We start from the raw sequence: 24,891 nt of genomic DNA, 5'->3' as shown, positions 1-24,891 counted from the left end.
TCTACTTCAACCCAACATTTTTGGCAGTACTTTCTTGTTTCTCTTAACAATTGGTTTCTTTTTTTGCCTCTTGCTTGCTTCTCTGATTAGTGTCCTGCCAGTTTGGGCGGACGGCCATTTCTTGGAAGGTTTGACGTTCTTCCATGCTCCCTTTTTCAGATGATGGACGGCACAGAGCTCTCAGATATGTCCAAACCTTGACAAATTGTATAAAATGATTTAAGCTTTTCCATAACTTTGTCTTTGACCTCTCTGCTGTGCTGCTTAGCTGTCAGGATGCTGTTTGCTTTCTAAGGAAAATCCATTGAGGCCTTCACAGAACAGTTGTATTTATACTGAGCTTCAATTACACATAAGTGGACTCTACTGATTAAATGTAAGATTAAGTTTTAAAGTGACAATAAAACACGATGTTGTGTTGCTCCATCACATAAAAATGAGGATATCTGAAAAAGTTCATGTTGTTCTTGGGGCCTGATACTTATTGAATTCTGGTTTGCACACATAATTACTTTAACATCGCAACTAATTAATCTAACAGTCATGTTTTGGGTTATGAGAGGAAGCCTGAGTGCCCAGACTGAACCTACGTATGTACAGAGAGAAAGATCTCCAACTTGGATTTAAACCCAGGATCTTTGTGCTACAAGGCAACAATGCAACCAAATGTGCCAACCTCTTGTATGTACATATGAGATTATAATTTTTATTTACTCTGTAATGAAATAAAATAGCTTTGCCTCAGACAAAGTAAAAACAAATCTTAACATTTTAGGAACAGTCCTTTTTAACTGCTGAGATGAAAACTTTGTTGTGATTTTGAGATCGATCAGTTGCACCACAGTTGCTCCTTGACGTTCAGAGTTTTGCGATGATTCTGTAAAACTAAGGAAAGATTTTTGACAGGCCCAATGCTGCGAATGTTTCACATAGTTGTGTAAATTTAGACTAAATTACATTATTAAGTAATATGAGTACAGCTCATGTGATTACACAACTTATTGTTTAATCAAAAGCTCTCTTATCCTACAAGAGAACTTTCATGTACCTACAAGAAGAGATCAGGACAGAAGAATGAATAAGTGAAAACTAAGCATATCTGACAGACCGTATTTCACACATCAAAACGCATCGTATATGGTAATATCTAGATAAAGTATTTTCTACTGCAGATACATTGGTCAAAATATTCAGAAGAAACCTGGTGCTTCTGTCTTAATCATTGCTGCTCATTAAAATCAGTAAAGAGGTTTCATTTTAGTATAGATATTGTCCTCATATCACTAAATGCTGTTCATGTGATTATAGCTTCTTTTGACTAAACAAGCCAATGAGGAAGGAAATTACATAAACTGAATAAGTTGTTTTTATTCTAAAGGTGAGCTGGTATGGACGGAAAATTATGACACAGTCTAATGTCTTAAAGAAGTTACATTATAGTCACACCGACTACTGAGTAAATCATATCTGCAAGAAATCTTGTAGCATCGGCTCTACGCAACAACATCAGCATTATAGAACTCCACAAACCAATGCTTCTGTCCGAATGTCACATATGTTTTGATATGCCGTGTTGACACTTGCCACCGCTGCTCTCAGGGCAGGACGCAGATGCTCTGAACCAGAGAGGAGGGTGTTGACGCCGTCTGTGAAGGCTGCACTCTGCTGGCAACTCTGACAAAAACACACAGCGACAGAAAGGACCCGGGGCAACCTGACACTACAGGCCTCCCGACCCGATGCTGTGCTGACCCCGACGGCACAGCGTCACTCCCACAAAATCCGCTAATAACGATATGGCAGTGGTATGATGACATTTAAATCTTCTTCAGGCTGAGAGACAATGAGAGCTCTGTTTGAAGCAGCTGGTATCAAGAAACATCCATAAAACTGATTCTTGGAAAACACAAATTAATTCTGATAATGAAGGGTTCTTGCTGCCACTTCTTCAGCGTTGCATAACCAGGAAAAAATCTCCACAGTCTTTACGTTCGGAAAAACATCTCCTTGAAATGATTTAAAATGGGTTTAGAAATCTGTCCTTCCAAGAAGTTACATTACAGAATCTCATGACATTCATCTAACACTATAATTAGGTTGATATTTGTTATTCTGGGTAAAATTTAACTGAATGCTTTTAGATAATGTACCATGAAATTTACAGCCAAACTAATTATCTTATCGTCTGCTAAAATGTTATATTTTTGGCTTGTTTAGGTAGAAAAATATGTGGCCAAAAAGAGATGCTAACCAGTGACTTTCTTGTTTCTTTGCTTCACTGCGCAAACATTTTCCTATTAACTGAAACTTGGAAAACTACATAAATGTCAGCCTTTGACAAAAAAGCAGCAATATCCTTGTTCTTTCTGACATGGTGATAATTTTGTCCTTTTAATAATCTAATACTTTTGCAGTTTTAGTTATTTTCCAAGAGGACAGTTTTGGTTTCATCAAGTCATAACTTGTCCTGGTAAAAATGAAGATTTGAACCACAATCAGTGCAACAGTGTAACCCAAACTCTACATGGCAATTTATAAAATAAAGACAAGGAAGTCAAGAGAGCAGCAGATTGGAGACCCAACAAACCAGCACCTTACATATTTACACAGAAAGCTCATCTATGTTTCTGATCAAGATGATTAATGTAGTAGAAGTGCTCACTCCACCAACAAAACAATCAATTCTGAGATTACAAAAGGGGATATTTCAGAGAGTGCTGTTAAAACATGCTGCATTATTAATCATAAACAGAAGAATACATCCAGTTTTGAAGTCCTGATTTAGACAAGAGGGCTTTAAAATTAGTACGATTTTTGGGGGTTTTATTTAAAACTTGATATACTGTATCTCTACACTTTGCATTGTTGTGTGAGATTGGAACATTTGTATGACTATTTTATGTTTATAAATCATCAGTACATTTCCCTACCTCTAGAAATGAACAGATTTACAGTGGATAGGTATATAGGAACAGAATGTTTTATTAACAAGTATGAAATAGAGGAAGTCAATGATGAACTCGCAATGTACTGGGGCAAAATGGGGATATAATTTGGCAAGATTTTTGACTGTCTTTATTTTTATTTTTGAAACATAAAGACAACTCTTATGAAGATGAAACATAAAATTGATCAAACGCTTATTTTACTCCAAAAACACAAGTTTTTGGAAATTTGTATTTAAATTGTATTTGTCTTCAGCCATCTTTAAGCTTATCTATAAGCATACTGTTTTTTAATAATTTATTCTGTGAGGGAATTGATGGTTACTGAATAACAAAATATATTTCTCTAAAGTATGTCTCATGTGGTGAGGAACTACAGCAAGAACTCTCTTCTTGAATGAATCCAGAGTGGGTGCCTGTACCAGACTATTAAAAATGTTCTATCCACCCAAGGAGGTTTTGAAAAGGTAATGATCCTCGAGTCTCCACTGTTAATCATGGTTCATTAAGCAGAGGTCTGCTCTCCAGGACCACCGGCGACTCCTACATGGAGCGATTGCATGGTAATGACTACATTAGAACATACAAATCACAGTTGTAATAGCGAGAGTGGAAGAAAAGGTCCTGAGTCAGCTTGTGCAGCCTCCTCTATCTGACAGAATCACTTACTGTGGCTGAAGCAGCTAAAGCAGCGCACCTCTTCATTGCCTGAGAGCTCCCATTTTCACATTAAGTGACTTTTATCATGGCTTTATAGAAGTTGCTATCACGCAGAAAAGTTACGGTTGTTTCCGTGTGTGGTCCATTATTCAACCTTACAGACTTGACTCTAAGCTGCACTCTCAATAATGTCATTTGTCATTTAAGTATCCCTCCATTACCTCCTTTTTCCTGTTATTTCATTTCACCTTATTCCATTCCTGTCTCTATTTTCTTCTCTCTCTCTCTCTCCCCTCTACTTCCACCCCAGTATTCCCAGTAGCTTTGACGTTCTTGACTCACTGGTTTTGCGCAAGCAGAGAAGATGGTTACGCATTTAGCCACTGACGTATTTCCCTCAAATCCCACTTGATGCTTTCTGTTTACTGCCATGAGCTCAGTCAAAGCTGTTTGCTTTAGTTCTGCAACAATATTTATCAAAATTCCCTCACTGGGCCGTAGATTTGATCCGTATGATGATAAAAGCAGCAAAGGTGAGTGGTGATATACTGTATATAAAGAGATTCATAATTTAACTGTATTTTTACAGAGTTCCCACTAGAAAATAAAACCTTGGCTCTAGTAAGAATCAAGTGCTTGAAAGCAATAAGAACCATAAGAGGTGAAGATATATCAATTATATATATATATATATATACTTAATTTATATATAATCTGTAAATAGTTTTCTATATTGTCAGTGGGTAGGATACAGTAATATTTGTAGTTATTTTTATTTTATCCATGCAAGATAAAATGTGAAAAAATGAATGAAACTACAATCATTTCAAAAATAACATTAAAAAATTCTTATTTTATACCTTTTTGACTGTATTAATATTCTCTACAACATTTGTGAAACTAAGACTTCATTAAACCAATTTTAAGCGTCAAAACAATTAATCCTAATGACTAAAGATGTTATACAAAACATGAAATATTTAATAAAAGACAACTTTTCTGTATTTATTCCATATTATTTTATGTCTTTATCTCAAATCTCACTCTTAATTTAATTGCATGTTACGTTCTGAAGATTTGATCCAGATGCCGGTTTAAACCATTTGACTCATTATCAAACCAAAATAACAATGAGTAACTTCTAGTTGGTAGTAATTGTTAGTCAGAAGCACAAACAGCTCAGTCTTTGGTCAACAAATAGATCAAACTGCAAAAATATGATGTGACGAAAGAGCAAATGACCAGGAGTCCTGGGTGGCTGAGTCATACACCAGAGTTAAGAGACGAAACAAAAACATTCCTCAGTAAAAGGTTGAATAAGGTTTAGAGAGTGAGTGAAGAGCACCAAAAAAGATATTTAGAAAGCCTGAAGAAACATTAATAAAGACAATATGAAAAGATTAGAAGAGTATCTGGGTACTTTAATGCATTATGCAGTACATAAAAGGATAATATGAGTATTACACAATAACTGGAGTACAATCTGTCAAATTTACCAAGAAATTGCCCCAGTCTTTACTCAAAGACAGCATATAAACTGGTCAGTCTACTTTCTGCTTTCCATCTTTTATTATAGCTGTCTAAAACATGCTATTACTGATGCCAAAGCCTCTAGAGATCATTGTGATACACTGTAGCTGACGGAAGCAAGTTGACAATAGGCTGAGCGAGTGTGCAAGCAGCTTCAGACGTTGAGTGACTCATTGCTGGCTAGAACTAAAGCTTCTTTTTTTCCTGCCATCTGTCCATCACTGCCACTTCGGTTGATGCAGCGCAGAGTCAATTAAATTACAAACAGTGTCTCCTTCGTCAAGAAGGAGACAATGGCAGCAGACATGACAGCCAAGTGTGAGAGATGTGTTATTGCTACAATAATTGGTTACTAAACTTCTTACAATGCAAAAAATAAAAAGCAGGAGAGCGAGAAAGAGGAAGAGAAACAGATTGATGGTGCATCTGTGCAAGAAAAAAGCCAAGAATGGGAGAAAAAAATTAGAAAAGACGTTTTGTACAATGCTTTACAGATGTCAAGGTGAGACTGACAGTCCCTTCAGGAGTGTTTACTCAGCACTACATGAACCAGTATATCAAATCAGAGAATCATCCAATGTACTCTGTCACCTGACAAGATTACTGACTGTTACTGTAGTTAAAAGCAAGTTGGGAAAGACCATAAACCAACATGGAGACTGGAAATAGTCTGGAAACTAAACAGACTGTTTTGCTTCCAGACTAAACCTATTTAGTTCGAGAAGAACAAACAAGTTTATCATCTTTCAAAAATATCTGCCCGAATTAACTTTTGATATAAAACGATACTAATGGAGATTCACCAAGAAATCAAATGATGGCCAGAGATAAAATTCTCTGATAAGTAAATACTCCATAGGTAAGTGTTACAAGATTGAAGAGGCAATATCACTTTTTGGTGTGGCAGTTACTACTGAAAGAAGAAGTTTCAAAATTAACTAACTTCATAGACATTTCTTATGTAAAAACATAAATTTTGAAAAAGTTAAGTTTACAGGGTTTGTTTTTTAGTTGATGTTGTATTTGTAGTGACCAGTGACAACATGGGAAATCGGCAAAGAAAGTGAGAAAAAAAGAAATAAGGAATGAGAGAAAGAAAGACTAAGCAAGGTAGAAAGAAAAATAAAAGAAAGAAAGGAAGCAACAAAAAAGAGAATCAATCGCTCCTTACTCTTACAATCAATAAAAGATTCACAATCTAATGCAGCTCTACCAATAAACCATTTTTTTCTCTCTAAAATATTAGGTCACAGCTTTTAATCATTCTAAATGTGTGTTACAGAAATAAAACATTATATTATATAATATTTTGTGTTGTACAAAATTAAATAGTTGTAATCTCTGCAAAAATTAATCTGTTTTCAATATGTTCAAAAGTAAAAGAAGACATTGAAGATGATTGCAAGAAAATCTGGCTTCTTAAGAGCAAAGTATAATGAAATATATACATTTAAACAACAATGGTGAGCTGGGATGCTCCTAGAGAAGATGAGAAATTTTATTTTTAGCATTTTTGATTCTTTGCGGCTAATAACTCTGAACCTGAAACGGTACCCTACTAGTTCTCCAAAGCACCAATCAGATGCTAAACAAACAAGTTTAGTGAAGTTCAAACTGCTTGAGTGCAAGTAAAATGAAATTCACATGGAAATGCGCAGCGCTGCCTCAATTAGATCAAGTTAACTAGCTGTCCATTCTCTTTCAGGTTTCTCAGTGCAAAGACAGACAGAGCCATAATAGGATGAGAGCCAATCAAGACAACAAGGTAAAAAAAAACAGTTCAGTTGCTGCTTTTTTTGTGCTTGCGTCAGCAATTTTCAGACAGCTTCCTGTGTGAGGCAGGCAGCACATGATTGATGAGAACTGGCTCAGAGAGCAGAACGAGCTTCTTATGACTGTAAAAATATACAGTCCACTAACTGGATCTGTCTGTAACAGTTCTCCATCTTTCATTTTCTGCACGCTGATAACAACACTAACCAACAACTTTAAACCAGAGCTGTAGTTTAGAAAATGTTGAGGCTTTGCAACGAGACTCAGAAAATTAAGCAGTATTGCTTTAACGGTTTAACGTGCCAGTCAAAGGTCGACTGGATTCCAGTTACATCTCAAACGTTAATGTTTATAGTTTAGATGTGTTATTGTATTAAAAACACAAATTTTTAAGACTTTTATTGAGATGTGAACACCTGTTTCTAACAACTATGAGAACAGCTGATTTTTGTTGAATGCTTAATTTTAGCACGTCCAATCCAAGGCCCAAACTGGAGTTTACCTCCTGAAATGTAGCAATATAGGACAACCTATATATAACCAAACTAGCTTTTGTGTGCAACTGATTCTTTAGGACCTAATGAGGAGCAGCAAGCTATAGATTAAGTGGTTTGTCTCAAATAGCTCCAATTTCAAGTCAGCTGCAGAAACTTTGCATGCAACTAGCAGGAGATGTGAACACTGGAAAACTTTAACATTTATAGAAACATTATAAAGTCCATTTTAATCAACTACAACAGTTTGCAAAATGTTGAATTCCTCTTCAACATTTTTACATTGTGGCAAGTCACAACTACTAACTTCAGTGCATCGTTTCATATTTTATGTAATAAAAATTGTGACTCAGTATTAACAGATTCACCTATTCATGGATTTTCCTGTGGAATGTGAGTTCAAATTGATTGGGGAAAATTCGTCTATCCACTCAATTTTCTGTCTGACATATTTGAAATAAAATTCTATTCAATTCAAAAGTACTTTTTTTATCCCAAAGGGGAAATTAAATTGTGTCACTACTCTTATCATACAAGTATCTTCAAAGAATCGTTGTGGAGGGTTATTCTGTGGGCAGGACGAATCTCCAGTTGCAGTCAGACTTGCAACATACCTGAAGAGTGAAGACGGTTTCTGTACGACAGTCTCATGACTTTCAAAAGCTCCATATCAGGTAGCAGAGACAATATTCCACTACAACACGTGCTGGATGACATCATCAGTTCTTGGCAAGCACTACTACTCAACCTCATCTGCTTTTGCCACTCTTTAAATCTGTCTGGCTGTACGGTTAGAAAGTCGAGCAGCGAGAGAGAGTTAAACAATACCTTGTTGCTTGTTGATTATGCATCATGACAACTGTCCAAAAGAAAAAAATGTAAGAGCAAAAATCATTCCAACTGTGCAATATCCAAAATCAGAGGGAGGAGTCCACTGTGGTAACTTACACAGTAGTGCAACCAATTGTCTTTGAAAGCTACACAGATCAACAATTTAAGCAAACATAATGTGTTAACAAGTCAATTTTTAGTTGTGCATTACCCAAATCAGATCTTAGAGTGACAAAATGAGAGCCATGAAAAGTCATACAGAAGACGATGACCTGGTCCAACAGAACCAAAGTTAAGCTTTTGTGTCTACACACTATGTGCTATATGTGGAGGAAAACAACCACTGAGCAAACCATCTGACAAATTGGATGGCTGGAATGGCCCAGTCAAAGTCCAAACCTAAATCCAATTTAAACAGTTGCATGACTTGAAGATGCTCACAGACTCTCTGAAAGCGTTCTGATTGAGCTATAGCTATTTTGTGAGGAAAAAACATGCAAAGATCTCCTGTTTGGATGTGCAAAGCTGCTAGAGACACACTCCAAAAGACTTACAGCTGTAATTATAGTGAAAGGTGGTTCTACAAAATATTGACTCAAGGGGAGCTAAATACAGATGTATGCCACAGTTTCCACATTTGCAAAAACAATTTGTCATTTATGATATCTTGTAATATACCGTCTTGCTCCAAAACATAATTGTGTAATGTTTATGTGAAAATCACTATAAAAACAGAGAAAATCCATATTATTTTAGGAGTCCTCAAATGAAATGTAAGCCTGATCATAAATGCAAGCATTTTCTGTGAGCTTTTATGGGTTTTTATCATAGTTTTATGTTTATTTCATGGGTTATTTACCTATAGAAGTGCTCATGATAACCACAGAATGCAATTTTTCAAACAGGATATGAATAACTTGAATCAGTGAAGACATCATGTCAGCTCATTTACGCCAACAGAGCCTTAGAAACTTGTATTTTTGTGCCTTTTAGCTCCAAACGTAAAGTCTTAAGGCTAAACCAGGTTTTGTGCTCTCTGCCGGTCTAGTCAAACTTATCCTGGGTGTTTTCTTTTTCTCCCTTCAGCATTTGAAGCTCCTTCCTCCAATCCAAGCTCATGCAGATTCCTAGTGGATGCCTTTGTCTTAAAACATAATTCGATAGGAGATTCACAAAATGCATCTTCATGAGCGTTTGCTATCTTTCCAGAAAATAAGATTGTCTTTGTACTGTTTGCCTCTTTAAATCCTGCATTTATCCCCTCCGTTCTCCAGCACTCCCAGCCCTCCCTCTTTGTTTAAACGATACAGGAATGGGGCTCCGAAAAGTTTAGCATATGTTTAAACAAACTCACCAGATCTGACTCCTCACTCGTAGAGTAAAACATTTCTAGCCAAATGAGCTGGGCAGGGAGAAAGCTCCTCAGCTACTGCTCATCTTCTGTCCGAATGCAAGAACTTCCAGCCAGCCGGAATACTTCGCACCTACAAACCCTCCTACCCCAGCTCCAGCGGGGAACAGCTCTTCCTGAGCAACCCGAGCATAGAAAGTTTTAGCCGGAGAAGGAAAGTTTGCTCCCCTCAGTCCTTGTTTGGCCTACTTTAGTCCCTGAGAGGCAGAGGCAAAGTCAACCGTCTTTCCCACGCTGGACTCCTTCAGAGCACTGCGACCGTCCTCCAGTCCCAAAAAACAAGCCCCCTCTGCCCCTCTCTCCTCCCACATACCCACACGCTCTCCCTGTCACACACACACACACACACACACACACACACTCTGCTAGTTAGGAAGTAAGATCTCCGACCAATGGGGCCAGCCTGAAAATTCCAGAAAACACCAAAAGCAGCTGCAGTGGCTTTTTATGTCTGAGCGTGTGATCTGCAAAGTTTATGTGTGTTCTCCTTTGCTTTCAAGAGGCTCCTGAAAGATCTGAGCTGACTGTGTCGACACAACACATGGCTGCAGAGACCGAAATGTCAGGAAGTAATTATCTCCACAAGATCGAAAAAATGCCATATTTGCTTTCATCATCATTGGGATGAAAACCAGCAAACCCCCTCTGTGTGAACATTTGATGGCACATTAGCCTGCTTGTGTTTGACTCGAATTTAAAAGTGCGTTTCTCAGGAAGAGCTAAAGTACATTTACATAATGCAAGCTCCTCTATTAACATTACAGGCATATAAAAAGAACGGGTAAGTAATCAAGAGACAGAGCAGCTGGCTTGCATCTAACAAATGTAGCGGTTACTTGAAAGATTAGATCTATCTTTGTGATCTGGGATCAGACACCGTGTTGTGCTTTGAAATCAAAGCTGCTCAGAGGATGCAGGGAGAAACACTAAATATTACAGACGCAATAAAACACGAGCTAAACTCTTTTGGTCATGAGTTTCCAAAAATGTAACCCTAACTAATCCAAGTGTTCCGGTTTTAAAACAGAAGCAACAACTGAAGAAAGCAGTGAAGTCTCTGGAGGAGACTAATTTACACATGTTATGTTCTTCCAACCTGCAGGATCGCCCAACTGCTGAGCTTTATTCAACTGTCTGCTAAACCCAGATTTGTAGAAAAATGTTTTCTGGGCAGCCCAACATAAATCCTAGATTATATTGTGTTTGATCAGGGTTAGCCCCTCTCTGAGGATTAGCATCAGGTTGTGTGTGTGGCACGTGCAATTTGATGAATTGTTATCCCCTTTGACAGTAACAAATGTTTCAAGTCCTTCTGTATTTGATCAGAGCAGAAGTTGAAAACATTTTACTTCTCTACTCTTTCCAGTTTTAATGCAAATCAGATACGCGGAAAGGAAATAAACAGTTGCTCACAAATAGCTACAGCATCCTTTGTGTTACATTAAACATGATCTCTTGTGGTTTTTTTACAAAAAATATCTCTTTGCCGCTCTTCCTGTGAAGTGCGGGACTGGTTGTCCTCTCTAGATTATCCGGAGTTCTGTTATCGATTCTCTAAACAATGCTCTCTTTACCTGGCAGGATAGTTTAGCTGAGCGGCCATGTTTTGACCTCTTATTAAAACCTAACCCTGCCTCATGCATCTTCATATTGCTCCACATAACTCTGTTCTCTAAAGTTATCTAACAACCTCTGAGGCCTCAACAGTACAGCTCATCGGCTAATAGTTCCGCTGGATTTGATTTAGGGGTATCATAGCAGAACATAAACCATTAATGTCATTATAAAGAAAAAATGCCTGCTTCCAAGTTATTCAAGTTCATCTCTTTCCCATTTTTTCAGTAAATATCCATGAAAGCTACAGGACTAAAAGTAACTGTGATATTTACATTACTTGGTTTGATGTCTCTGTCACGTTTCCATAAAACGCAAGTCATTTCAATACGTTTTGTAAAAATGAAAGACAAATTCACTCTCTTAGACAATAGATGGAAATTATGGCTTGTTTGTCACTCTTCTGCAGCTACAACTGACACAACCAGGAGTTTATTTGATCCAACAGCCCAGATTACGTTACATCAAACATAATATAAAAGCGTTTTACTGCAGTTGGCTCTCTTTGAATGAGCCATCTCAGTAGGCTTCAGCAGATCAATGTCCTACAGCTCAGAAAGCAGGCATTGCTCTGCCTTTGGCCTATTGATCAGTGTCCATTCACGCAGTGACGTCAGCAGACATTCACACTGACAAACACACGCAGACAAACATTGGTACCAGCTTACAGTAATTGGACCATGTGAGGGAATCAATATAACATCCCATAGAGAAGTAAACTGCCAGCAGTTGTTTCCTGTAATTACAAAGTCACCTTGTACTCTATGAAGCAAATGACATGGTTCCCTACCTTGGTGATCACTGCATTATAAAGAAATTAGTTATTTATTGCCTGCCTTTACATTCAGGCAATATTTTTGTAAAACATTTTGCAAGCAATGACGCCCCGCAATGACTTTAACAGGTAAAATAGACAATAGATACTACTTTTAGCTATGTTTTTGTTCAAATCTAGAGGTTACATGACAACATTTTACTATTGTGTGGATGGTCTGACAGCCACTGCATTATCTGCATCATATGCAGAAAGCAGAAGTCATGTTTGTAAGGTTTTTCATTTTGAGGCTGATTCCAGTTGGTTTCCTCTTATTTTTTTTACTTAAAATCTGATATTGGTCCATGATGAACATTCAGTGCAGTAAAGTCTTTGTCCCATACAGATTCCTTCTATTTTAAAATGTTTCAGATCATCTAACACACTGAGACATCAGATATAGACAACTTAAGTAAATACAAAACTGATTTTAGAATTACTTTAATGGAAAAAAAGCTATATAAACCTAATTCATTATATATTTCAAACTGTCCTTTGTGTTACAGTGAGAATTAACCAAGCTCAATTCAGCAACAAGGCAGTTCAAAGTGCTCCACATAATAAAAAACATAAAAATGCAAAGTTATATAAGACACCACACAGTCACCAATTAACTGTAATTAACTCCAGTAATAGTGTAATGGTCTGGGGCAATTTCTTGACCTTAAGCTCAAATGCTGGGTTCACTGACTTACTCAAAGTCTGGCTTTTTAAATCCACCTTAACCAAGCTGTTCATGCTTGAAAACCCAATAAAATACATATGATTACGTTAAATTAATTCTGAAAGAAGACTGAATCAAAGTTCCTCCACAGCAATGTAAAAGAGTCATTGGCACCATCCACCAACACTTAAAAGCTGATGGTAGATGTTAATGAAAAGGGTTAAACAATCACGAATGTTAACATAAAATATAAAATCCTATTGAAAAAGATTTATGGTTTATCATTTTGTTTTGTTAACCAGATTACAGATGTTTAATCTTTTCAGTTTTTGAATACTTGAAAATGTAAAGAGTGTAATACAAAAAACAATCTTCCTGTACTCTGTTAATTCAAAATAAACTGAAGTCCAGTGTTATATAAAGTTTAAACTAAAGGTCAATTTCTAAATTATTTATTATCAAGCCACAAATGGTCTTTTTGTACACTTTTACTTCAGATTGTGTCTCGTTGTTCCTACAATATAATGAAGGTACCTAACTTTCCAAGATACATGTTTTAATATATTTAATAGAATGCAAATAGGCAAATTTTCTACAAATAATTTGTAGTCAAGTTTCACAGGAATAAAAAAAAATAATAATAAAATCAGTGAATAAGCACTAAGATGTGAATAAGTGCAGATTGTATTTAAATAAGTCCTTCCTCTACAGATTCAGTTCAGTAGTCACCACTCAGAGGCACGTTCTCGAAGACGGAAAGTGGAAAATAAAAAAAAAGATAATTCTACACTAAGATTGTATTTTTATATTGCCCAGCTTAAGCCTGCTTAACAGAGATTACAGCCACCACTTGCTTTTAAAATAAACAACCCATCTGATAAAACACACCAGATAATTCATTAATCTACAACTAAAATTATAAATCAAGCTTACAGATTTTTACACGGCTTGTTGCCAGTGACAGAGACTATGTCCAGTACTATAAACAGGGTTTTGCTCTCTGTCAAAGGTGCTATGGTAACATGGATTCAATGTGTAGTAAACTGAAATAGATCCCCGAAAGGCTTAAGAGCACTATAAATATATGACTGAGAAAATATCAAGAAAGGCCTCTCCAAAGGGGTCATGCTTTGCCAAGAATGCCATTACACAGATGAAACTCTCCAAGAAGCCTTCAAGTGCTGCTGGATCTTTTTTTTTCAGTCTCGAAAAATAATCTCACAACTGGTTATCATTTGACAGAAAGGTTATTATCTTATCCTACTTTTCTTTAGAGTGATGCAATCAGACATACATAAAGATCAGAAGTTGGTCGGTTTTCTTATATAGTTTAACCTAACGGGTACATCAATTCCCTTGTTTTAAAACCAAAAAGCATAAATTATTGATATTGCTGCAAAAGCGGCAAGACATGCAGATGATGAGTTATAATAATGGATACAGATTAGCTTACAGTAATATTTTTTACGTAAACGTGCTTCTTGCACAAAATAATATGCCTTTTTTGCCATTCTGTGCTGTACGGAGCAGCACTTAATGACCTGATAGAGGAGCTGCTTCCCATCTCCAGTGGTCATTGTGCTAGAGGCGGGGTATTCACTGGTCCATCAACACTTTCAAACTTAAAAAAAACATTCATGCTTTTTCACTATGGGAGGAAGCCGAGGAAACTAGAAAGATCCCAAACATACACAACACAGGCCAAAGCCCTGGTCCTAACAACTGCTCTGCAGTCGATCAGACAGTGACTGTCATGTCATAAGGACCTCACATGAGTCCATATCTACTAGAGATGGAAAATTTGTTGCGTTTTGTTTCGACATTTACAATTATTTGTCAGGATAGACGATATGAGAGAGAACAGAAAAACCCTCGATCTTAATGTGCTTGATTAACAAAAATCTAACATATTATGAACTTCCAGGGATTAGTTTCTATAGAAAAAATATATATAACCTAAATCTATAGCATCATTAAGATCAGAGTTGCATGGACCATGCCAGGCTTTATATGCCTGTGATTGTAGCCCACTGAAAACCCCAGAGTCGGCAGCCAGCATCAGACTGACATTACAGCATATGCCAGGATGTCTGAGCCCTGGGACCATCTCTAATTACAGATGAGGAAAGAAAGCAATGAAGGTAAAAACAGTAAAAGAAAGATTAGAAGGAAAATACTGCACTAAGCAAAATAAACAGAAGCAGAGCGTGAGATGGAAGCCGCATTTGCTGTATCTTCTGATTTCACCCCGAGCAATTAAAGAGTTTGACGGCTGTTTCTTCCTCTCCACCACCGGGCATCCCACTACCGCATAAAACAGAGCTAAAAGCAGATCTAAAGCTGGTCACTCCTCACAAAAATCAGGCTACCACTCAGATATTACACCCTGAATTACAAACCAAGAGATTTCCAAAATAATTCAAAATAAAACTGAAAACTTTGCGCAAACTTACCCTTTCCAAAAAGTGTTTTGTCCGCGGAGACAAAGGAAGCAAGTCAAGCAGGTCAACGGGAATGAAAATCATGAGCTCAGAGGTAGGAGCACTTGATGACTTATGAAGTGCTGACATGTAAAACGGTGTGCGACGTCTAGCGCTGCTTATGGTGCTAACTGAGTCACTTCACGCTCGCTGAGCACATCAACGCATCGGCTGTTCCACATGGAGTCATTGGAAAAATCACTCCAACAGGCAAGCTAAAATTGCTGCGAAAAATGCAGTCACGCATGGGATCAGGACAAACGGAGGCAGAGGGTGGAGTGGGCTGTGGGTCTACAACGCTTTCATGAAACAAAAACAGAGCAACTCAGTAAACAGAACGGAGATAACTTAATAAAATATACAGACTGATAGAGAGTGAATTAATGCAATGAACTTAAAGGAGAAATTGTGTTGCCCTAATTCAATTTCCTGACAGTCACTTCAGTCTTTTCATCAGCTTTCTGAACGTGGCTTTAGTTAAAGAATGAAAATGTCAGAAAAATCCTCTGGGACGGCTGAACTTTATTACGGTTAATCAGATTCACAAGAACTAATGGCAGATGTGAACTCAAAAAAAGTGAATGCTGAAACTTAATCAGAGGGTCCTTCAATCAAGTTTTCAGAGTCTAGATACTTATCCGACCAGGTTACTGCAGCTTTTTTTATTTTTCTCTTGTATAGGATTCATGTTGCATTAAAAGTCAACAATAATCTCTCAATTTCTAAGTCACAAAAACTTGAAATGTTCACAAAGCCGGTTATTTTGCAGCCAAGTTTGAACAGTCATGCCTATCACTGTCCATTTGTGTCCGTTTCTGTTTCCTTTGGACGCAACAAAAGCAACACCACAGTCCTACTGTCTGAGGTGCTTAGTAACATCCATTCTTCTCCATATATTGTGCAACTTTACAATCAGGAGGACAAAATTCAAATCGCTCAAAAGAACACCAGAAGAGGTGACTGTTTGCATCCAGTTGATCCCCCAACTCTCATAACGATCGCTTCTTTAAGGAGATTTAAATCCTCATCAGTCTTTCAGCATATTAAGGGTTAAGAGTAAAAGGAAGCCTGAACTCAACATGCAAAAAATACTTTTGTACATTGAGGGTGTGTTTAAAACACATTTCTGAGGTAAAAAGTTTACTTTGGCAGTGGGATTTAGTTGGAAATTTATTTCCCTTAAGTTTACAGGGGATAAAATGATTTCTGATGTCTTTCAGGGTCTACAACATTGTCATTATAGAGTAAATCCTTTTAGGAAAGTAGATTTTAAAACTTAAAAATGTGCAGAGGACTTTATATGACTAGGCCTTCCAAAGTATGCATCAGTTTTCTAGAACAGAGGGGAAAAGCTGAAACATTCTCTGAATGATTCAACAGAGGGTTTGGCGTGCACAAGCCTGTTTTTCTGCTGGACCCGAGTTCCTCATCTCCAAAACAGAAAGACGATCCTGCAGATTGTCTTTCACCAACAGCAATCTGCAGAAAAAAGGCAGCAACGAACCAGGCAAAAAGTCCACTAAGAGTAGATTCTGTGGAACAGACCTTATCCATTAACTATCTTAATCGTGATGCACAAACATCAGCACAGATGCCACAATAAAAGATGCCACAGTGATAGAATGGGAACTATCACTGAGACAGAAGGTGCAGTGAATAATCAAGGGATAAACCCTGGATAGAGAAGCAAGCAGTAGATTTACATAGAAATGACTTTTGTTTTTACCTTTTTCTTCTTTGACATGCTTGCTCTCCCACAACGAGCAGAACACCTGTGCCGTCTTTCCGCTCTGCAGCGACTGTCATGAATTATGCAAACCCTGCATACGTTTTTTTTTTTTTCCTGTTCACAGTACCAGGACCCAGGGATGCAAACATCTGACGCCTGGCATTATTAAAACAAAAAAACTGTCGTTCTCAGTCAGAACAGACAACGGTGACTACTCCTCTGCCTGCCAAGTTGCTCTTAAATAAATACATTTGGTTTTCCAGCTGTAGATGAAACCTACTGCAGAGGAGGTAAGCTGTCAGCATATTGAAGACCTCAGTGTAGAGTGAAGTCGACTGAAGAGTCTCAACAGAGGCAGATCACACACTGACATGGACTCAAGTTGACACACAACCAAGTGTTTAAGCTCTGTGGTGTCATGGTTAGCCCTGCAGTGTTTTTTGTTTTTTTTATCTGGCTTGGCATTAAGCTTTAATTTGATAGCGTGACATCTGTTACATGGGCCACTCAACCTTCAGAGACAATCTAAATCAGCATGAAAAAAACAAACAAAAAAAAAACACATGCACACACCCTGCAAACACCTTAAAGCGCCCAACAGCACTCAGCAGTTAGCAGCAACATTCAGTCACAGTGTCACCATAATACTGAGCGGCCTGGACTTCTGCTGTAAAACATGTGACCTCCTGCAGCTGTGCATCCGTGGTCAGACAGACAGGCAGGCAGGCAGTAACAGCACCATCTGGAGTTCTAATCCGCCTGGCACGGCCCACCCCGGTGATTATAAACATGGTCCTCAGAGTCATTAGGCTTATTGGACAGACAAGTGGACGCACTGGATGGGCGGGTCGTAGAAGGGTAGACGCTGAACCCAAAAAGTTTCAACAGAGAAAAAAAAAATGGTAATGCAAGTTGACATGTGAGGAAAAAAAAAGTTTTACTTACTTAAAAATGAATTTGCATTTTAGGTAAGACTGATGGAGCAAAGTTACTTAAATGTGGCAATAAATTTTTTCCACTGGTTGCAAAAGTTTGATAACTCAGTGCATGCAGTTACTTTCATCTAGATGAACAACAGTTGAACAGAGAAGGATTGGAAAGACCAGAAAGAGAGCTTTATTTTTTTTTTTACTTAATGTAACTTTTCACAACTCTTTTATAATGTGGGACTTATGATTTCTTGAAGAACAGGCCTTTAAATGATTTTGTCTTGCAATAAAATGTTAGAGCCTTTAGACTGGTGCAGATGTTCACCCTATAAAAGAGCAACACTAGACATACAGTTAGACTTATAATGCTATGGCTTAGATCAGATAAATGTATGAGAATGTCTTATTCAAAGTCCAAACCTAAAACCATTTCATAATCTGTGGAAAGACTTGAAAATGGTTGCTCTAACATATGCTTAATGCAGTCAGACAGAAGTTGAGTTATTTTGCAAGTAAGCATGGGCAAAAAAAAAATCACTAAATGTGTGAAACATCTCAACTTACCCTGCTAGAACTACCAACTATAAATCAGTATCATGCTCGATAGTCTAACAAATAATTTTTTTATGTAAAAGACTGTCTAAAAAAAACACAAATTTGCTCCATCTCTCAGAAGCCAGCCTATATGCACAATTTGGAGGTGTGTGCTTTTGTCCTTATGTGGGATGCCTTTTCCAAGACATTTTTCAATCTGTGAGGGCAAGGGAGCCTGATCACTTTATTGATCAGCTAGTAAAGCATTCACCACATTCCCCAAAGTACTGGTTACTGGTCCAAATCATTGAATTCAGGAGTTCCAATCACTTCCAAGACCAAATGTAGAGAAAATGCTGCACATAGGCCTGGAGGCTGAATCGACAAATATTTGTCAAAGAAGTGGTTGTTTGCAGGAGCTCAGTGAAATTAATCATGGTACTGGGTTAAAATGCCACGTGTGTACAGTCATGAGTTTTCCCCCAACTGCATATTAGTCATCTGTTTATTTTATGACAACATGGATGTAACTGGAAATGAAAGCAACTCAGGAACTAGGTGGTACATGTGGTGCAGAAGTCAGCAGTTGTCTGCAGACAACAAGCTCTTTGTGTGTTCAGATCAGCCTGAAAAAATAGGGTGTACAGAACTTCATTAAACATGCTTTCATGACCAAGCAGCTGCATCCAAATCTTACACCAAGTGCAAACCAAACTGCCAGATAAACAGTTGTGAAGAATGGCACCATGGGACAGTTTAATGTTCCCAACTTTATGTGAACGGTCTTCTCTTCCAACATCAGTGTCTGATGTAAAATATAACACTTTCTGCATTAAATCTACATGGGTTTCCCCCTTTTGAATTGCATTATTGAAATAATAATAATAAAAAAAATCAATGAAAAGTTCATTTATTTCAATTTTTTTCTCTTGGTAAGCAACATTTTTTGGTCTCTATTCATAACAATTGTAGAAATATGTATAAAAAAATAGTTGGCACTATTGCCTTGCATCAGGTTCAAAGTTTGAATCCCGAAATGAGGTCTTTCTGCACAAAATGTGTATGTTTTCCCAGTGTATCTGTGGGTTCTCTCCGGGTACTCCGATTTCCTCCCACAGACTGTGGGTGAGGCAGGGTGTGAAGGAGAGGGTAGCTCTCCCACCCCAAGAATATATTTTACTAGGTTAACAACCTCAACTTTCCAGCTCTGTCTGTGCAGGAGTATTTAGGTTCAGGGTGAGGACACAAAAAGCAGCAGCATGACATATGTGCCATATGGATAGGTTGAGGGAAAGTGGAGCAGTGTTTCCCTCCGGAGGAAAACACATAAGTACATCTCTATGCACATGTCCATGTGTACACTGTGCTGCACAAAAATGACAATTCAAACAGCTAATTAATGGAAAGTGCATAAGATGAAGTTAAATTAGGCTTTAGACGCCCCGTATGAATACAATCTTGGTATATTTCTATGTTATCACCAAGTCTGCTGACTTCACTTTGTTATGCAATTTGATTTGGTTTGTATTTATGTTACACCAGTGTGGGTAAATCTGTTGACTCTTTGTTAATTACATTAAATAAAAAGCTACAGGTAGCACATCTTTTTATAAATAATCAGTAAATGTGTCAAGAAAATCATACAGGAAGTGCATCCAATTGTATGCCCTAACTCCATCCTATATTTCCTGCCACTTCTCCCCCACTTCCAAGTAGTCGATTTCATCCCCAGCAAAGCCACTCTCATTATAATCTCCCCTGATCCATCTGCACTGGCAGGGAATCAAATATCAAACACGCACATGTTAAAAAAAAACCTGACTTATGAAAAAAAGACACTGACGTATCTGTTGTAATTATTCATGTTTTCACCAAACGTGTAAACCTTTTCTCAGAAGCTATAGCTCGTTTTCTAAATGATCTTGACAATGTGACTTGTTTTTTTTTGTAAAATAGGCAGTTTTAGCAGCCTCAATGACTAGATTTCATAAAGTGGACATGTAGTAACTTGTAGTTATATAATAACTAAATCTCTAAGCCCCTCTTTGGAACAGCCAAAAGGTTCCAAAGCATTAGAAATCAAGGATAATGCACACCAGAAATACAATACATCTCATCAGTTTCAATATACAATGCTACATGTTGTGATTTCAGCCGCTCTGGAGAAAAAAAAAGAAATCACTCAAATTAAAATCAAAAGGGTAAAATTATACAAAGATTCACCACTTACCCATGAGACATTTTTATTCTTGTTTTGTTTGATCATGGCAACAAGTGTGGGCCGGTGGGGTTGTGAGAGGAGCCCAGGTCCTCAGCAGATATCAGCCCAACAACCTTTTTCCTGGGCGTGTCTGAGCGGGTTCAAAGGTTGATGGCCCGGGGGTAAGTCAAGCTCAGCCATGGGTCATTTTCTATTCTGCAAACCCACAAGGCAACCGTGTCCTCGTTTACTGAATACTGCATCTGACAAGTCTCCAGTCCCACTGCATGGACTAATAAGAAAGTTCACAGACTTCTTCAGGCTTCTTGACGAGGCAAAAAGCCAAAACTGGGTAAAAATGTTCTGTATCTCCTTCTGATGCCAGCGCTATGTGACCTGATGGACTGGTTATGAATTTAAGCTTACTATTATGAAGCATCCCTTCAGTTTTAACCCCGCCTTCCTGAGCCACAGCATGTGCCCAATCGCAGAGCAGATTGCCGTGGCCAGCTCCCGAGGGTGAGCTTATAGAAGTATTAGGATGAAGACGGTGACTCTCTGGAGGAGAGAACAGAGCTCTCCATTGTCAAGTACATAAGACAGATATCAGTGAGTACATAAACAAGCAACAACAAAAAAATCAAATTGGAGTCTACTGTAGTTTCTTTTTCCACTCATTACCATCCAGTATTTTCTGCTCTTACTCTCCCAGGGGTGCATTTTGTCACCTGACTACTATCTGTTGTCATGGTGCCCTTTTGCTAAGAGACAAATACCGGGACAGATATTAAGAAAAAAGCTAGGCAGCTCTGCCTTTGATGTCTTTTATAATAGCTTTTATTATATTAAATCCTCTCTTTTATGAACCACAAGGAATAAATGAGACTTTGATCTCAACCCCTCTGGATTCCTGCTTCACTCACTTTGTTACAGCTTCCCCTGTCACTTACACTAAAAGAGCTACACAGTTTGATTTTATTTGATTTTAAAAGCTAAACTTGGCTGGAATTGATCAGCATCTGCAAAAATGGTTAATGTCCTATACAACAAAACAACATCTATCTGGAGTTACTGCATTTTATTTTAAATCAGTTTTTATGTATATTTAATGTAAAGTTACCTGCAATAAAAAAAACTTCATCAAGATATTGAGGTCATGCCATTGCTCTTATAATAGCATTATGCTACTGTCTCACTGAGTAACAATAATATTAGTTGTGGATTGTTCAAGCTGCATACTTAAATAAATAAATAAATAGGAAGGAATCAGCTAAATCACTCATTTGTTTGGCAAATGTAAATCCAGGATTATAAATATGAATTTGATAATCCACTTTGTAGCTGCAGTTTTTTGGGGTAAAAGTAGATTTTCAAAACATTGGTGAATTTCAGACAGGACAGACTGTTTATTCACTCTCTTTTATGAACGTTTTTTTTAATTTTGTGCAACTATAATGCCTTTATTAACTTATTTAGTTTGCTGTAGTCTGCAACAATTAAGACATTTTGTAGTTGATCCAATTTTCTCAGAGATCTGAGCTGCAGATTCCAATTCTTTTCCTGAATATGATATAACATAGGAGAAAATGTGCTGCAGCTTCTTTGACAGTTAGTAGTTTTGAATCCAACACAACACAGCAAATTTCAGAAATTAATAATCAGATATTTATCAATGTTGTGTATTTATTTAGTGCATGCTATCGAGTAATGTGTGTGTACAGACTGAACATGAGTTATTAGTTCTGAGGCATTTATTGGACGATATTTTCCTCCCGTTTTCCAGCAGTTGAGCTATAGATCACCAAGGAGGAAAAGAAGACAACTGACCACTTCCAGTCTCTAGCTAATTGGTGCATCTCTAATCAGCTTTGTGGATGCATTTAGCTTGTTGGCTCGTAAAATTATCTCTCTCTTATCACACTGTGTCGGAGAAAATATAGCATTAATTGTTTACTAAAAATCTCTCATTCAACAGTACTCAGATAAGCCTTGTGGTCTTTGCAGTGGATTATAAGATGAAGATTATGTTGGTGCTTAAAATTTGAACAGGGAATTGCTTGTCAAAAACAAAATGTCTGCTTCTTCTTGCCTGAAATATGCCGATATATCTCTGATATAGCATTCCAGAACATCCAAGTCCCCAGGCTTTTAATTGCCTTCAGGCTTGACTGAGAGTTTTACAGCCATTGAAGCAAAGTATGAACATGTGTCAGGAAACTCAATTTCAGTCCATAGTTTTGGTTTTATTGGACAAATATTCCTTGACATGTTGCAAGGATCTCTGGAAGACATTTTGGATGTTTTGTTAGTCATGGAAGAACGCTTGGGTGTAGTACACATTACTGACTTGACTTTACACTCAAATAATTACCTTAATACAACTAATGACTGCAAGACTGAGTACATGTGGCTAATAATATGGTAATTTGTTAATTACCTACTCAGTAAAATTAGAACAAAGAAAGGACATTTAACTTTTTACAAAGGAACACTTCACATCCAATTAAAAGTCATGTTTAATGTTACAGTTTGTGTGGGGAAAATATTACCTAAATGACGATGAAACACAGTTCATTAAAATCAGAAAAGACTAAAAATAGCATACAAAAAACCCCCAAAATATCTCAGTTAATCAAGGCCAAGCACAGCTCGTGATCCATGTCTGTAAATCTAATTAATTTTATAGCATGCATATTACCCAGCAACCCCCCTCCGGTGCACAAGGTTGTCTTCTTCTCAATGTTGTTAATTGGCCTCAACAAACATCTGCTCCTGTTTCCCGTGATGCTCAGTTTGGGCATCCTTGCCAGAGGTGTGAGCTCTAATAGTCTAAAGTCAGCAAAACTACATGCTTTTACACAGATTTCATCATGTTGGGAGGTTAAAGCCAGCAAATTTGGCAGCAGTTACTTAAGACCGAAAATGAACTGGAAAAAAAATAATTAGGAATGAGGGTAGCTGTGTTTGTATGGTTTTAAAAAATAAAGCATAAATTAGTCTTTAATCAAAAAGGGGAGGGGAAAAAATAGCAAACACCACAGCTTAACAAACACCAGAGGACATACTGAGACATTTCCCTCTAAAGACATGTGTAGTGTTGTTATATAATGGGACGACACCTAAAGATGGAATTTCTAAGCAGGCTGTGCCAGAAACTACAAGCCTCACAAAAAAAAAAGATGACAGCACTCCAACCCTCAGAGCAGCTGCTTTTCTCTAATAGCTGCAAACATAGCACATTATGGGAGGCAGACACACATGGCAAATTGCTGTATATGTAGCAACATATCATCACACACAGTTACCATTGCTCTACATTTTGCAATTTGTCTCACAAAAAGTTACCAATTCCTCCTTAGTCCATTGTTCTATCTCTTTGTTTAGTTCATCTAGGTTTATAGCATGTTAAAGTTACTAACATGAATTCTCAGCTGGCACAGGTGGGTGTTAACTCTGGACATAGCTCAATCATCTATTTGGTTAAAGGCCAAACCTGTGGACTAAAAGTGACATAACCATTCTCACTCATACCTTGGGCTAAAATAATGTTTGTTAGGATAAACCTGACAAACATGTCTTTGTAGAAAATGGAGGAAAATATGAAAGAAACAAAGAGAGCAACAAAATTTAGCAAACTGTTATAGAAATTGCATATTGATTAGATTAAACTCTGATATACAGTTAAAATTAACTATATAAAACATCTTTAAAAACCATTAATAATCATTTGAGTGCTTTAAATCGATCTTAAGATATATTAAGAAAAATGTAAAGCTTTCCAGCCATTATTTCACTTTTTCCAGACCAGTGAGCCGTATAAAACTCAGACAGTCGTAACTGCAGCACTGTAAGTCTCTACGCAAGATCTCGTTGACATCAGTGTTTCCAGGCTGGAATCGAGCTATACGCTGCAAATACCTCCACAGATATATATCACACTTTCCATTCCGATGACGAGATACATTATGCAATGGCAATGAAAAAAAAAAATAATAATCTGAGACATTCCTGAGGGGCCTTTGTGACCAATTAGTCGCTCGGTTTCCGGAAATTTCTACATGCTCTGGAAAAGTGAAAGAACGTGTAGCTGCTGCCAAGGAAACCCTGCTGCAGTAAACTCTGTGCTGGCTGGACTCACCTCACTGGGCGTGCTTCCCAGTAGCAGAAAAAAATAGGAATTCCAGCATACACTTTTACCATGAAAGTTCAACAAAAAAAAAAAACAGTCTGGGAAGAATTACACTAGTTGCGTTATAACTCAGGTTTGCTGAGTTATAACGCAG

The 24,891-nt window shown here is 37.5% G+C and overlaps 1 protein-coding gene across 7 annotated transcripts in view; it reads right to left on the bottom strand.

The window, feature by feature from the left end:
- Positions 1 to 24,891, bottom strand: part of cacnb2a (calcium channel, voltage-dependent, beta 2a) — a 66,533-nt gene that overhangs the window by 27,096 nt on the left and 14,546 nt on the right. The window contains exon 1 of one of the 7 annotated variants that reach the window (XM_028005544.1): positions 20,639 to 20,987. The exons of 5 other annotated variants lie outside the window; for them this stretch is intronic. In XM_028005544.1, coding sequence (XP_027861345.1) covers positions 20,639 to 20,674 — 36 coding nt within the window. In that variant the 5' untranslated portion in view covers positions 20,675 to 20,987. Of the gene's footprint in view, positions 1 to 9,587; positions 9,924 to 20,638; positions 20,988 to 24,891 lie in introns of those variants that run through there. One more of the 7 variants, XM_028005545.1, reaches the window with a different exon arrangement.

The sequence above is a fragment of the Xiphophorus couchianus genome, chromosome 21 (assembly GCF_001444195.1).
Source record: "Xiphophorus couchianus chromosome 21, X_couchianus-1.0, whole genome shotgun sequence".
Taxonomy (NCBI): domain Eukaryota; kingdom Metazoa; phylum Chordata; class Actinopteri; order Cyprinodontiformes; family Poeciliidae; genus Xiphophorus; species Xiphophorus couchianus.
The sequence above is the reverse complement of the archived record's forward strand: the minus strand, read 5'-3'. Positions and strand labels throughout refer to the sequence as shown.